General features: G+C 36.2%; 1 protein-coding gene across 1 annotated transcript in view; it reads left to right on the forward strand.

The window, feature by feature from the left end:
• LOC149796058 (uncharacterized) overlaps positions 1-15415 on the forward strand; it is a 159205-nt gene extending 143790 nt beyond the window's left edge. The window contains exons 9-10 of the mRNA XM_089964167.1: positions 13662-13839; positions 14646-15415. Coding sequence (XP_089820293.1) covers positions 13662-13839; positions 14646-14731 — 264 coding nt within the window. The 3' untranslated portion in view covers positions 14732-15415. The remainder of the gene's footprint in view (positions 1-13661; positions 13840-14645) is intronic.
• Positions 15416-17137: the final 1722 nt, after the last annotated feature.

A 17137-nucleotide genomic window follows, 5' to 3' on the forward strand; every position in this document is an offset into this window, starting at 1 on the left:
GTCTCTTGGGTAGACTCCCTAGAGGCCATAGAGCTGTATATGTTCCACTTTATGCATTGCCCTACTCATGTGGATGGCTGCATCAGGGAGGTTTAAATTGCATTCTACTCTATACCCACCAATAGACAATTCTAATTTGATAGGTAAGTACTCCCATTACCTGAGCTACGTTGACTTCACAGACATCGGCCATCTAGTAAATGTTAGCGACATTGATATATGTGAGCGTGTTTCTTGTTTGCAAATTTGCCTGTACCACCTAGACGTCAACCTGTGGAACTAGTGTTGCTCATATGAAAGTAAAAATAGCCATTATGTTTCAATAGAAAACCTAAATTTTAAGGTATACAAGCGAAAGAAATATAGGAATAAGAGGCTTGTGTGCAGCTAGTGCATTCACGTCTTCAGCAGGGCCGAACAAGTGGAAGCCCACATTAAAGACTGCAACAGTACAGCCGGAAAATAAAAGCAGGCGGCCATACTAGAGGCTAGGCATCGTAGCCTTTCAGAATCATCATTGCCAGATGCTTGTCTCATGCATCTTTTATGTAGATTTCAAGGCACATAACGTACCAGTAAACGGTACTAAAGGGAATGCATAATCCAAATTCCCATGTGACTTCTACTACATGGTCGTCCGCTATTGGACACATTTTTCTTCCATAACAGTGGAAGATATAACGGTTTCTACTTCAAAACCGATATGTTTCAGATAGCAGACGTGTTTGAGAATGTCGTGACATATTGATTACGGTCTGTGACAAAGATCCAGCTCGCTATTATTTAGTATAGTTTGTTTGACATTACCTGGATGCCTTTCTGTAGACTCCTGTTGTTTTGCATGAGATACTTGCTGATATCGATATTCACTTATGTTTCCAGAAGAGAATCGGTGTCAGTATTCAGATAACGAGCTAACGTTACGAGAAAACGAATAACCATATTTGCCATACTAATGATAGCGAAATGCCAAGCAGCTGAATAGCCTTTAATTATATTAACAATATACATGTCAAGGCCATGATGCGGAGGATACCAGTTGCTTTGCTGTTAAGTGGTTTACCCCTTATTATTTATGAATTGATTGCAGCGGACGCGTCATACAGCTATATCCTCGAAGTCGACATCACTACCCCGAGTGATCTTCAGGTGACCCGGGGTCACTGTGAATGCAAGAGAGATCGCTTAATGACTATCGGCGTGATTAGTGAATGAGTTGTTGATTGGGGTACATTCAATGAATGTATATAGCTAGCTACTAGCCATAGGTAATCAGGGGCATTATGACGTTTATTTCCAGAACCAGATCTCAGAAATAAAAGAATAAAAACCGTTAAGACTGATTTCTTAAGGCTGATGAATTAATTTATCTTTGGGGAAATCCATGCGAAATCCGAGAGAGCAGGCTGTGGTTAACATGGTTAGGCAAAACGAAGAAGAAAACGGGATGCGTCACCTGTTTGCAGACCAGGTCTTTAAGGTGCAGAAAATCATAAGCGGCTGTCTTGGTGCTGTCCATTCAACTAAGATTAAGTTCATGTTTAACAGCCAATATATTTTTGGCATTTCGATTCTGGATCTCAGCAAATTCCTGTTGTATGAATTCTATCACAACCATGTATATGCCATGAATATTGACGTGGATCGTCTTCTGTATGCGAACACATACATCCTGCTTCTAAATATAGATACTGAAGATCTATTCCCGACATAAGCGAGGTTGCCGTCCTGTATAATATAAATATATGCTGAGTTCGGATCGTACCTATTGGCAATCGAAAAGATCATGAATGAGAATAATGATGTACCGAAGGTTGTCCAAAAGAAAAAGAAAGATTGCTCAGATACTGCTGCAAAGTACCGCACGAACTGTACCTAGATATTGGAAGGCAATTCAAATTAAATTTATGGGGAGGAGTTGCTCTTTCAAGTTGAGAAGTCCAGTAGATGACCTCACAGGCGTGGCACGAATTATATCAATAGGTCTCACACCAATGAAACATGTTACCTCATCGTTTAACAACATCTACTCTGCCTACTTATTCATAAAATAAATGCTCATCCAATGTACGGATATCCAGTGTACCGTGGATGGTGACATGTCCCGCTTTACACATTCGCTGTAGATAGTTACGCATTGAGACCGTAATCACCCGATCGAGTTAAGATTTAAGCAGTGTAGGACATCTTAGATGACTCTGCTTCTAGATACGTTCAAGCGTCCTTTGCAGTCAAGGTTCTGACTCCTTGTAACGACTGGGAACTTAATTCACGATCAATTCTTACTTGTGTGCAAAGCTTGCCTTTGTAGTGCGGCACAATATGTTGGTTGGGTTTACCCAGTTAGATTATGTCAACTTTTTTCGTAGCTGACACACCCTTTCCGTAATATCTTGGTCTGTATCATTTGGCCGCCATGGTATTATTTAGACCATTTTCAAGGTCGCTTTGTCAGCTATTGGTATGCAAATGAGTAACAACCACTTCAATTTGCAAACACAAGTTATACATACATCACGGCAACTTAGCCAAGAACGCAACTACCCCGAGATTAAATGACATATCACAGATATGCTGTTCGAACCAGGGTATGTAAGAACAAAACCTTACACTCATCGTATTGTTTGGGCTTAGTCCTCACCTTCACTTGTAAAATGGGTATTACATGAGCTCGGCTTCATCGATGTCCTGGCATATGTTTGTCAGCAAGCTGTTTCCTCCGTACACATTGGTTTATTTTCGATGATATGCTTCCGTTGCAGCTTGAACATGTTCAAAAGTTAAGTTGGAGCTTTGCGTTGTTCATTTTTCCAACTTTGATCTAAATGTATATAGATGTAATGAAAGCGGTCCTTGCTTCGTTTTTGATGACAAGGCGAACAAGGATGCCGGATTCGTTTTTCGTTAGCGTTAGGTCAGCGTTTACACCAACGTACTAGTTCGTCAGATAATTATCCTTCGTAAAGGCAATTTCCTAGCATCTGGCGTGATGTGATAAAAGTACCTTATACTTCGCACACTGACAAACGTGCAATAATGCTATTGCATTATTAGCGTCAGCTTTTCCGTATATAGTGTTAGGGCAACATTGAGCTTTATACAAATAATTCAGATGATTAAGTAATTAATATACTGAAGTGCATTATCACTTTGTAATTGAAAGTAATTGCATGAGATCTAAGCAAGAAGCACTCAATGCATCTAATTATTTTCCTGGCCGTGGGTGTTATGAGATTATCCGACTTTGTTTCAAAGGCTGTTTTAGCATGATCAGCCCCGCATTAAAGTTTATGTACCTAGCCTCTGAACAATCATATCATTTGGTTGGATTATGGAAATTCTTTTCCGTCTGGTTATTATCACTGGGATTTAACACAATACCTTCGACATCCTTCTGATTTACATTCAGCAGCGATAACGACAATAACATGGGAATTGTCTTCAATAACCTACCCTTGCGCCCTATTGATGGAATGTGTGCATCTCTTACGATCCATGATAATAAGTCCATCATGGCATATTATGGCAGTACTGCTGTTCCAGCTAACGGACCACATGAAAGCGTTTAAATTAGATTTAGGTCCATATTTACGGATGGAAATTATATTATGTACGTGGAGCGCAACATATATACATAGACGACAGAGCTTTCAACCACTCTAATGAGCTTTGGCATGCTTCTGATTAGCAAATATATGTTATGTGCATTTGCGGATGGTCTCTATGAACCGCAAATGTTATTGCGTATAGCTTCCCGGGAAGCACTGTCAGCGGTGGACATTTTGTGCTTCTGCCGGTAGCATATCATATTTAACCCATTGCTCAAAGGAACTGAGAACCCATACACCTTATTGTGGATGATAAAAAGAATTTGCTATTTTTGTATGTTTGCCAGATTTAGTTTAGCAGCCACTTTGCTGATAGGTAACATGATTTATTTGCTTTAAAACTGAAACTGATGTTGCCTTTTTGACTTACTGAAGATATATCTTCTCGCTGCCACATACGGGGCACTTCATCTCTGCTACACCAAGAACCCGTTTACTTTGGATCTCTTTTGCATCAGCTGCTTTGCATGTAAGTGTTCGCTTAACTACCATATAGCTCATTCCTTTCAACGTCAAAGCTTTATATCCACGTTTAAGTCATGTACTCGCGTGACAAATGATAACATGGAATAGGAAGTATATGCAAACTCCATTTGCACAGAACTGGTTCAATTTGTGTAAACGTAACCTATTTCGCACCCTGCACCGCACACTTGGAGTAAAAGGTATCCGTAGAGTCATTATTATAACGAATAACCCATGCAACATGTACAAAACCAACAGCTTATTATCAGATTTCTAAATCTCAGCAGCAACACTATCATTGTGCACAGTACCGCTTGGCTGGCATTGAGCGTTGGCTTACCAGCTCAATACGCCAACCGTATAGATGCAAAAGCATCAGGCATCTAATGGTAAAGAGGATCAATGCAATATTGATTTTACTCATATAAATGTAATGACTAATAATAATTATAAAATGGATGATATGTATCCCGTGGCGTCGATGTGTCGATCAAGATGTTTTCCCGAATTCATGGCTTTATTTCGTGCAATCCATCTGTTTGAATCGGCATTTAAGGGCTACTTTCCTTTTATGCTAATCATCTACCCTGTTGTGAGTTGGAACAAAGCATACGCTGCAATAAAGAAAATAATAATAATAATAATAATAATAATAATAATAATAATAATGATGATGATAATGATACTACTACTACTGCTAATAATAATAATGATAATAATAATAATAATAACAATAATAATAATAATAATAATAATAATAATGTGGAGTTGGTAAAGCGTCTGATCGTTAGACGGTCGAAACACTTTACAATATTAGATAAAACATACAACTATATGGAACAACACGATTACAAATGTACCATGTGATTTTAATCTTGGTATTTTGTGTACTTAATGTTTGTGGTAAAGAATGTCAAGACTAAAGGAAAAAGAAAGTGTTTCTTGTAAATTCTGAGGGATATCATCTGGATGACACATTTTGCGCATTCGCCGAAGTGGAAGCCACTAGAATGTTTCTACTGAACGAATGTTTAATTGTTGCGTGATTTATAAGTTGATAGGTTTTACTGTCAGCGTATGACAGCTACAATACTGAGGTTATCGTATAGGTCATAACACAAAATTTACAACACCTTTGCCTGTGACTATCATTTAGGGACACGGCAAGTGACAACATTATAACTGAAGCTTTGCATTTCTCAGAACGGAGAGTTTCGGTACTCTACTTCTGCGCAAAATCCAAACAGTGATTTTACCAGTGATTCACCCACGCTCTTGATCTAGGGAAATATATGTGGCTTTTTCTTTGCACTATCAGTCAAGCCATAATAATTGGAAATATAACCTATATTACCTATACGCTACTTCGAGTTAAACACTCAGGCAACCATACCGATAATTTATTAGAACAATGGAACTTGCTGTACGTGACACTGATCTTCATGATATGTCTATGAAGTAAACAACTCACGGGCAAGAAACCGACAATATCGGAAGTGGCAACACGTGAAAGGACGGTCATTTACATCTTGTTTCCCGCAACCGATGAGTTTGCACAAGCATAGCAGCATTTCACCTATCGAGCTGTTGGCCTGTGGAGCCGAGACTAAATACACAAGCCTAACCTCTAACCATTGTGAGCCTTATTAGTTTTGCTAAGATCATTCATGTTTAATAATGGCATCGTGTGCAATGACCGCATTTCAACAATTCAAAATGCCATTTTCTAGGAAGATCACATAAGACGCCAAGACCCGTGATAGGGCTAACAAACAATACAATGCTCCGCAGTCTTAGTAGTCCCAAAAGCGTTTTCATTACCTCAGTGTGCCATAGCGCGAAAGGCAGAATGCCTAAAAGGCTTGTGATAATGTCGAAGTCAGGTTGTAGACTTAGTGCCAGGTGACCATGATAAGTTCCGCAGGCTGGAGTCATACATAAGCTGCCTAACTTGTATTCGCCCTCACCAATGTAGCATATGACGAAATTATTTGTTGTCGGCGAAATACTTGGTACAGTTGTCACCTCGCCCTTTAAAACTATGAGGGTGAAGGCAAATTCGGCGTTGTACAATTGGAGTTAGAGGTGCTCAGTCGTATAGTAATAGCTGTCAAAATGACAAAAGACGCAAACTGCTAAAGTTGATGAAACAGAAGAAAGCTTTGAATACTAAGTTTGCGGCAGTTTTTTACACCCTGCCATGTTAATGGAAGGTAATGAAGAGGTCAAAATGATAGCAGAAGCTTCTAAAGTATCATGTGATATTGTGATGGCATAGGTCAAGCGTGGTCCTTACGGCTCAGAATGCACAGGCTGCGGTTTAATGTTTCAGCTTATAAAGAGGTACACCTAGCTTACCTCTTGATACTGCTCCACGAAAACAATTGGTGATACCTTTATGCGTTACCTATATTGTCCGGGAGAAGTACAAGGTTTGCAACGTCACGACACCAATCCGATGTTGTACATACATATCTACTGGCTAAAGGATTGCTAAGATCAGTATGAATGTACTGTATTATATTTTTATCGCCAATGGTACAGAGCCGGAGCTTGCATATGAATATGAATAACAGCGTGTGCCACTTCATACGAAATTGTCACCTGAACGTGTCCTCAGTCGACATACAGGTCACTGAGGTTAGAACCGATTCTCTTTCGCTCGGAATTGTTGAGTGGTTTAAGCTGATTTTGCTCTCACACTTGCGCCGACAGTTATAGCCGCTGTTCCAAACGTTCCGATAGACAAATCGGAAAATCACATTACTTTCGATGAGTGCCCTGCGTGTTTATTAGGTTTTCTTCACTGAACTGCTGTGTATCTTTATTTTTGTAGGCGGCATAGTATTTAGTTTCTTGCTGCACAAGACAGTGTACGTGGTCGACTTTGAGCAGGTTTGCTCAGAATATATGATTGTCTTAATGATTTTCTGTTCTGTACGCCCCTGCCTAACCTTGGCGGTTGTGGAACACGTTTGAGTTGAGACTCGAAATGCACACTGGTACATCCATATAGGTAAGTTTAAACCACTGGATATATTCTTCGACAGTTCAGAACCTTTCATGTGTTTGTTATTGTCCGCTGTTTGGAATTAGGCATTATAACTGGATGAACGAACGTACTATGTACTCCTTCGCTCTGCCTCTATTTCTTTTTATTTCTTTCTTTCGCTCTCTCTCTCTCTCTCTCTCTCTCTCTCTCTTATTTTAATCACCTGTTTTAAGAATGACTTGACTTTAACGAAAAGCAGATTGTCTAGAAGCTTGTGTTGCAGAAGGTTTGCAAATGCTATGTTTCTAACCAGTAATAAACGCAGCATTATAGAAATTATTACAAATTATCCATAAAGTCCTGCAGTGGTTATAACAATAAATTACATGAGGTGAACATATCAGGAGAGATCATTGAGTGAAGAAAGGGTGTCCATATATATATATATATATATATATATATATATATATATATATATATATATATATATATATATATATATATATATATATATATATATATATATGTTGCAAGCATTTTTGGGTGACTTGTGACATTCATGATAGGAACTCAAATACACGGCCTAAACTGAGGATCCATACGACGTCATTATTATACGCCATTTGTTTTAAATAAGTAGGCTCAGAAAATATTATGGATGGTAGCGTGCCAAGGCTCTTAATACCGAGCGAATCAAACGATACATCATGACAGGCGTTTGAAGTCATGATTCTCCTATTATAAAGGGTCTCGAAACAAAAGAAAGTTTTCCACTGTTATTCGTATTGCTCAATTACCATGTTACTTATATTGAATTTAATTTATATTTGATTTAAGTTGCGCTTGATTTGATTTGATTGTTTGTGGGTTTTTGAGTCTTTTGTTTCTTTACATGTCGATGTAATGTAATTTTGTTTACAAGGAATTTGATATATTCCAAAAATGTGCAGTTTGACCTGAATGTTTCCATAAATACCTAATAATAGAAACACTTGTTTCTATTTTAGACTTAGTTCCTGGCCTTGATTGAGGGTCAAGTAAACAACTTTTTTTCTAGGAGTAAAATGATTGGTTCTTATCAAGGACATAGAGGAGCTATATGACTTTTACATGCAAACTAGATCATGTGATTCTCTATTTCGCAATTAGGCGTTTTCGAAATTGCGGAATACCTAGTATTAATAGTGATGTTTAGAGAGAGAGAGAGAGAGAGAGAGAGAGAGAGAGAGAGATCAGTCTGGGCATTCAAGCACTTGATGTCCCTTCTGACCAGTTTTAAATTTTGAGTTTTTGAGTTATACGTTAATTTTTCTTCGGATTATTTAGAATCTAGCAGATTAATATCTCTGCAAATATTATTGTATTCATACAGAACTCTTGAACAAGAACTTTTCTTCAAAATTTTATTCGGATTTCCAAGACCGGAGTATTAATTAGTATGTTTCGACGAGGATCTGTAGACGTCAACACTGTACATGCTACATTGTACGTCATCGCCTTCCATCTTGGATTCTTCGTCTGACACGAACTTGGATTCATGAAAACAATTTAATATTAGGACTTCAAAAATTGTATTCGTGGATTATTCTTGTATTATTTTTGGATTTCATTCTGGAAACTGTAAGTTCTCATATTGTTTCATTTTCACAGTATTTTTCCAGTGACAACAAATTGTTATATTTTTAAAATCTTGTTTACATTCTTTCTTGTATTACTGTTTATTCGTGCCTAAACACGTAACATAAGAACCAAAATATGTTGTTTATTCTAATCTCTTAATAGCAACACATCACTAAACTTTGATTTCACACTTGCATGTTTGTTCTTGTTTTAAAGTTATATCTACAATCAGCAAACTTTCCCAAGCCAAATTACGGCAGTTACACTATGAACAACAAGAAAGCACAGACCAAGCATATATTTCAATGAATCATTCATGTATCAATTTACTAAACACCTATACATTAGAATATATTGATACATCCTGATGTTAAGATATGCTGCATGTTCCATTTTACGATTCTAAATCAGGCTACTTGTAAATCGCGTGAATAATGTTAAGTGGCTGATTACTCGGTTTAAGAAATATGTTACCAACACCGACTCCCCTCCCACAAACCTATAAATGGAGAAGAAAATACAAATAACATCTAACCAAGTCTGTCAAAGAATTTTTAAGTAATACAAACACGAATTAATCCAAGTTTATGACGGAAAATAAATATACAGCGAAGTTTAGTTTCCACTACAAATCTATTAAACAAAATAATGATAAATTGAATGCGGAAATGATCTGCAAGAACCTAGAGAAGAAAATAAGAATACATTAAACTAAGCCAAAATTACATTTCTAAAGTCTAAAGGAGAACTACAGTAAGCGAGGACAAAAGATGTCCAAACTAGGGATATGCCTTCTTGTTTTTGTTTGACAACTAACATCTTTGGTGCACAACAATTTAATAAGCTGCCAGCAACTTCCACTTGGTCTTTGGTTCCTATGGTTTTTTTAATCCTGATTCATCCTCCAACATATATACTGGCCTCCATATAGACCATAGCTTGCGCTGATAAATGGCGTTAAACCCTAAACAATAGCTTCACAATTTAAAATCAGTAACAGGGTTATAATTTGAACATACACGATAGTCTTAGCAAATGTTTTCTTAGCAAACTTAATAGAGGAGAGTTTTATAAATTGTATAACTTGTATTAGGGGATTAAGTGGTTTACACACTGGATAATTTGAAGGAGAACACACAGGGACAATGTTTATGACCAATGAAAATTACTTTTTTATATTAGGGGATTAAGTGGTTTACACACTGGATAATTTGAAGGAGAACACACAGGGACAATGTTTATGACCAATGAAAATTACTTTTTTATAATCCGACACAAATCGAGGCGGATTCTTTGGGGCCTCGTCTGGTGTTTTGCCAAATAGAAGATCCGTAGGGAGAATCACGGATCGACCCAACATCAGCTTGTTCGGGGTGAATGCGGGGGAAGTGTGCTCAGATGCACGATAAGCCATGCTCGTAAGAGAAAGATAGTGGTCTCAGTTTTCTGGTTTATCATCCACGTATCCTGCTAGCAATTGGCGTAAAGTTATGTTATATCATTCCACGATTTCATTACATTGTGGATGATAGGGAGACTTTCGCATCTTCTTACTGAGTAGTTGTATATCCACAGTGCTGTTTTGGCTTTCGATGACTAAGTGCATCATACCGCCTCTTGCTGATAATAGAAACAGCAGCGCCTGTGTCTGTGAGCAAAGCGAGCTCCATCCCATTAACAAGACATTACGTGGACAGTCCCGTACAGGCTTGAAATTGTCTGTACTTCTTATCTTTTTAGATTCTCCCTTTCGTTGGTCTCTATTTCTCCACTGTTCGTGGTAGTTGTGTAAAGGATAGGTACATTTGCTTTGGCAATGACCCCAACCATTTACAATTCCAACACTGGACCCCTAATCGCCTTGAATCGCGTTGCTTATATTCCGACTGGTGCCAAGATCTAATATTTCCTGATGTTCTTCATAAAAGTTTTTATTCTTTTTACCTTAGCTTCAAGCTGTTCGATTACAGTTGTATCTGTATTCTCACACCTGTCTCCAAACTCATCATAATCTCTACAAGCAAAACATACTGGCTTCTGCCATATACTAGCACGCAGGAAAGCCTCCCATTCGACCCCTAAGCTGATGACTGCTTGCAAACTGCTAGGGCGATGACGTCTAATTATGAGATTTTGATAAAATGAAAATGGAGCGAGATGAACGATGATCTTGGCGAATTCTGTGTCTATATAATTTATACTATTATAATGGAGGGGGCATTGTTGACCACACGTTCTTTAGTAGTGGTTCTTCTATGGTTAATTAAAAGTTATGCAACCAAATTTATGAATCTGGCACGTTAAAGGTTTCCTCGCACTCATTCCAGCTTAGTTATCTGGATAAAATTCTGTCATTTTGCCCAGTTCTATGTTCCACGTGTCCAGAATGTAACACGATGCTTCTCACTCCCCTCCTTGCACCTGTGAGCCCTCTCATAAATTTCAATTTCTTTTCCGTATCATCGGTGCATTTTACATCCGAGATCAAATATTGAGTCTTGACTAAAGATAACGCACTCAAATTAAACATTTTTCTTAAGAGCAAATAAATATATCTACTTTCGCAGACTAAACGTCGCGAAACCAAAATTAAAAAATTAAAGGCGCTCTATCACTAATATTTATTCATTGATTGTTTTTTTTTTTAATTTTATTGGACACGTCTATCGTTCCAAGTAGCGAACAAATAGTCTGTGCTAAACATAATACGACCATATCGCTTAGAACACTATCAAACCACTATTCAAAAATCTCAACCATCTTGCAACCCAAAATTTTCTTGTTACAAGCCATAGGTCTTTCCTTGACCAAGTGGTGTCAAACCATGGTGCGATTCACACTAGTAGTCATTAATTTATCCCAGATTTCCAAAGACTTCCATACAACTTCAGCTGTAAATTAGAAAGCCTGACGTGCCCGCTCTATACATAAATTTCACTCTAATCAAAGCATGACCATATATCTCACAACCTGCCAAATATCTATCAACCGCACGTCTGCATGGTTTCCGTATCGCCATCAGTGCACGCTGTAGAAACTATACAACTATCCCTTAATACATGGAACTATTTTAACTACGCCACCTTAGGCCAGTCAATCCATGGTTTCCAGGTACATTTCGCCAGGACAACTGCATCACATTTGCCACCATAGCGACATAAACGGTATCTAATAAGTCCCTTCTTATTGATTACATTGTGTAATTTGCCGATTTTCTATCGCAAATACTGCCACTGCAGCAATACCAGTAATGTACACCACTACATTTTAATATGGACTATGTTACTCCAAGGACACTCATGCGGTTTTGACATGAATTCACTAAACGTGAATCATGGCATCATGGAAACTCACTAAAACTTCACTCTGTGACGTTTGCTTCAAGCAATTAGCTAATTGTTTAATTATTTCTGGCTAAGAAATATTTTCATTGCACCGAATTCCAATAATGAGACAAAATATCACAAAAATCTAAGAATTCCTAAACACGGGGCGCTATAACCAAATGCACATGCCACAAATTTATTACAATACATACATGAGTAATTTGATCAAATTGTATGTTTAAAATTTTACACAACAATAAACTTTAGCTAAGGAATCTACAACAATGGGACTGAGAAATGATTAATTGCACTATTTTCTTTCTATCCGTTTCATTTGATACAAACGTTTGATAAATTATATATTCGAATTTATTCTCAATTTGCCAGATATTCAGATCTATGCCAATATAACTGGACAATCAAATTGAATTCACCTATAAGTTGCATGCATATTATCATGCGTATTGTTTGAGCGCTTACAAGTCAGGGACATTTTTCATGTCTGACTTTCATGTATAGACCCAATTTATTGTAAAATTCATCTCGTTAAGTAGTTCTCATAAAATGATTTAATTTGTAACGATGTAAATTATATGCGTGTATTCGTAACGTTTAGGAATTAATTGTTTCGTGAAAGGAATTGTTAGTACACAATTTATTCAGTGTACGTGGGGGTGATACTACGATATTTACGAATGTAACATTTAGCAGTAAAGGATGCTATTAGAATGTAATTTATGTTGGATGTTACGACTGTCAGTAATCGTGAATGTTCAACTCAGTGTAATGATGATAAATATGAAAGGCATACATGTTCATATTATAATGACTCCATGGTAAAGAAATAAGTAAGAACAAAGAGTGGAAACCAGCACGTTGTATAAAATTTACAATATAATTAATTTTCCTAAATATAAAGTGAACATGTATGGTAGTAGAAAGAAACCCCAGATAGACCCAAATTTTTGATCACATGTTCAAAGGTATCGAGTACTCCTAAGGAGTTTCAGTGTTATTCTGGATGGAGTGCACAATATTGTACTCAAGTACGGACATTATTAATGAACCCCAACAATATAATCCAAAAGGTCTCAAATTAAATTAACAGAAATTCCAAACAGTTATTAAGTCCAATATGTCGCAGCAATTCAAAATTCCAAGCAATGATTCAATTAAATGAATGAAATCATTTCAACTGAACACAAGTAATTTTCTTCTAAGACTGACATCAATACTAGGATAAGAAAAGTTTCAGTAAATAATATCTTCTACAGAAAGCTGATACTACATTATTAAAACAGAAAGAGTATCGATGACTCATTTACAGTGCTCTTAAACTTGTAACAAGGTCAAGTGATTTATCAGCCAACTAATTAGGAATTATATCAGTCTGAGGTTTCAAGAAAACTTTTGGCCAGAAGTAAGCAATCACATAACTATGTCGAGATGAATATGATTACAATCCAACCTTACAACTACACCCTGTGTTTTGAGAATGGCCTCATCTTAATGCACAAAGATTATGGATATTAATAGTCTAAATTCATATAATTAATGGCAAGCGCCACAATTATTAGACTATCTTCTATGCTATTTGCTTTTAACCCTTATTGTCTTGAGCTAAAACTTTGTCATGTTATATGCTTACAGACTGCGAATCCATTCATATACCGCACTACCCGGCCAGTTTGGACGAATCCTTTGCGTGGACCAGGAAGAAGAAGACGAGATAGTAGCCCGGAGATTCATTTATTGAAGTCAAGAATTTTTGTTAGTGACGAACTTGATTCAAAAGATTTTCAACCAATAAGCGAAGGAAATACATTAAGTTCGTACATTTATATTCCACCAAACTGACAAGTAACGCTTTGACACCAGTGTATTATTTCATATTTGTCAAAATAATTATTACCGTCTAAATAACAGTGAATCATATGGTTAAGGACATTCCAAAAGCAATATTTAAACTTTCATAATAGGAAGCTAGGAATATAAAAAGTAAATATGACAAAGAACACAACATATTATTCATAGGGCCTGAATACTACGCGTGTTTTTGTTGTTTTTAGCTGCAGTATATGTGAACAAAATTTACGTATGTTGTGTACAAAAACAATTGAAACTTTCCCAAATAATTAAAGAATTTATTCTTCCATCTCTCTCTCTCCATAATTTCAATTCATAATATTGAATAAGGTACATGGGCTTATCTCGAAGTAACGTGTATAGGTCTTTGGTACTGCTAAAGTCTTGGCAAGCGTGTTAAAGGTTATGAAGTCCAAAACGAATCCAAACCAGGCCAGAGACATATTGTAATCGTAAAGCAATTTCCTTGTGATAAATAATGGAATAATAGCATGCAAAAGCGGTGATAAGCTGAGTCATATATGATTGTACCCATAATTATCTCTCTTAAACGTGAAAGTTAAATTATACATTCAAAATTAAAACAACGAATGGTGACTTGTAAGATGAACAATATATGCCACTGGGTAGAAAGCACTTTTTTAAAATTTTAACAAAGTAATCTGTGCTGCGTATTCATTTTACTAGACCTGAAAGTATGCACTAACTTTAACATTTATTTATGTAAGTGCTAACCATGATCCTAATATATAAAAAATATTCTTTCAGAAGTATCGTATTACATGACAGGAGCATTAGCTGTTCTTTGGGTCACCGTTGAATTCGAGTGGAAAAAGAAAGCAATGACGGAGTAAACGAAGAACATGAGGGATATGGAATTATAAATGTCAGTAACCAGTACATGTGGCTTGAGGAACTGAAGTTGACACCAAAATGCATATCTGTTTATGTTCTGCATTGATAGTTTGGAATCGTGAGCTTAAAAATATTGAAAGTCTTTTAATTTAATTTCTCAAAAGGATGCTGTATTAAGCATTTGTTTTAATGAAGAGCAAATAATTTTGTTTCCGAGTGCAGTAACTTTTCTTATAGAATGTGTCTTCGCTTCAAATGTAGTCTTGATTATTGGCCTACATATTATGGTACATTTCCGCGCTATCGATCAGTATTTGCAACAAACGGATTTCTAATTAGCACAAAATATCTCGCAAAAAGTACACGTTGTGGTGAGTCTAGATGCAAAAAGGCAGGTATATTTATTTTCAGTATTTTTCCAGTAAATGATGACATAATTATAGGCCCAGTCACTTTTATGATCTTTGTTTGATTTGCCTCAGCGTTTGACAGGGTTGTCACAGTAGTCTTCAAGACTAAATGGTTAGTGGTTCTACCTTGGATTTTTGCTTGTTCTGTGGCACGTTTCTTCAGAGATCCATTTTGATTGACTCCAATTAATTTGGTATATGACCTGTAATTTTTAACTTTTGGAAAAGTAAAATATACGTTAATTTAAATTCTTTTGCAATGTACACTTTTAATGTTCGGGTTCTTTTAAAAAAATATTACATTTTAATAAATTTGTTAAAACTCTCTTTGCGTTCGTATATTTTGCAACGTTCATTGATGAATTTGTTTGAAGAAATTGTATGATATATGCAGATTACACATTGTATTAAAGAGTTTGCTCCTCCTTTTTGTTTGCTTTAATAACTATCTAGTTTCTTTCATTCATTATCTTGTCTGAAAATATATTATGACTTTTTTCCTTTATACATACTTTTCTTTGAAATTTGGACATTAATTGAATCTGTAGAAATATGATTATCATAAGTCAAAAGATTTTGCCTTGCAACTGAGACAAATAAAAAACGCTTTCAGCATCCATCATTTATGTGAGTCCTCGTTTAAAATACTGCAGATAAATGTAAACTGCGTCTCGTTCCGGAACTGTTTAGTTGGAAAATGGAATGTTCCTCTCGTCTCTCAGTATAGTAAACGGCGTTGCTATCTATCTCAACATATTGAAGACATTGGGTACCGATGCAATATCTGAAAACTGATATATCCCCAAACTTAAATTTTCTGAATCTTTCTCTGCTTCTGCATCCAAACGATTTCCGAGAAATAGACCAGTGAAAATTGCAAATCAGCTTGATTGTGAGAACTCATTTCATTAGCGGAAAATAACGCGTCTTCACCGTCGTTGTTTATCTCCTCTGATGCACTCGCTTTCTTCTAAAGACAGCTTTCGTCAGTGCTTCGACTCACTTGTGAAATGGACGGTCTCCGAAAAAGATGTGTTACCCCTTTGCCTTGAGATGCATTTCTATTCTATTTTTTATTGAATCTAAAAAGCATGATTCATATAAAGTCATAAACATCTCTCCAAAATCTGTGTTTAAATGATCCGGAATGACTTTTATAATGCAGCGTGTCTCACGTTTTCTGTCATAAAGCCATCGCTGGACATTTCGGATATCACGTTTAATTGATTGCTTCGTTGAAATGTATTTTGTGAATTCATGAATTTATCCATATCGTCAACGTTGGTATCACTACTTTTAATAGTTAAAAACATTATTCACTTCACTCACAAACAAGGCAAACGTACTGGCGTCTATTTCCATTCTTTGTTCGCAATAGAGAGTAGTTTCAAACAGACGACACTATTGCTAAACGCAAATGTCGTTCAGTATTAAGGTACTTAGTATCGCAAAATACAAAACGGTTCTGCCGATCGTTAAAGTTAAAGGAGAAAAAATGACTATATAATAATATGGGATATTGCTCTCAAATAATCTGTTCATGATACTCAATATCTCATCTTCAGTGATCAAATTGCCAAATGTTATGCATATTTAATTTAATTTATTTTTTTTTTTTTTTTTTTTGTTTCATTACATGCTTTGTAATGTAACATTGTATGCTGAACTTCACCTTGTCCAGCATTGAGTTCTTTTCTGCTTGACCGGATTAAATTTTTTTTATTTTGTTCATCGTAAAGTACTAATATATAACAAAATTATTCTCTGTGTGTATGGGTTTAATATCAGGATCATTTTTGATAGAAGTTAATATCTTTATTTGGATCAGGGTTTTGAACTATCCGATGTGAATTGTGCAGGTTATGGTTTTGATTTGGTCGTCATCATCATGATCATACTAGAAGTTTATTTTCCATTAGGTGATTTTTTTTTTGCATTTTGTTTAGAAAATGATAATAGTGACCTGAGGTAAAGTATAGAAATCTATAATGTTGT

This window comes from Sinohyriopsis cumingii, chromosome 7, assembly GCF_028554795.1.
Source record: "Sinohyriopsis cumingii isolate HCF-2022 chromosome 7, ASM2855479v2, whole genome shotgun sequence".
NCBI classification, from domain to species: Eukaryota; Metazoa; Mollusca; class Bivalvia; order Unionida; family Unionidae; genus Sinohyriopsis; species Sinohyriopsis cumingii.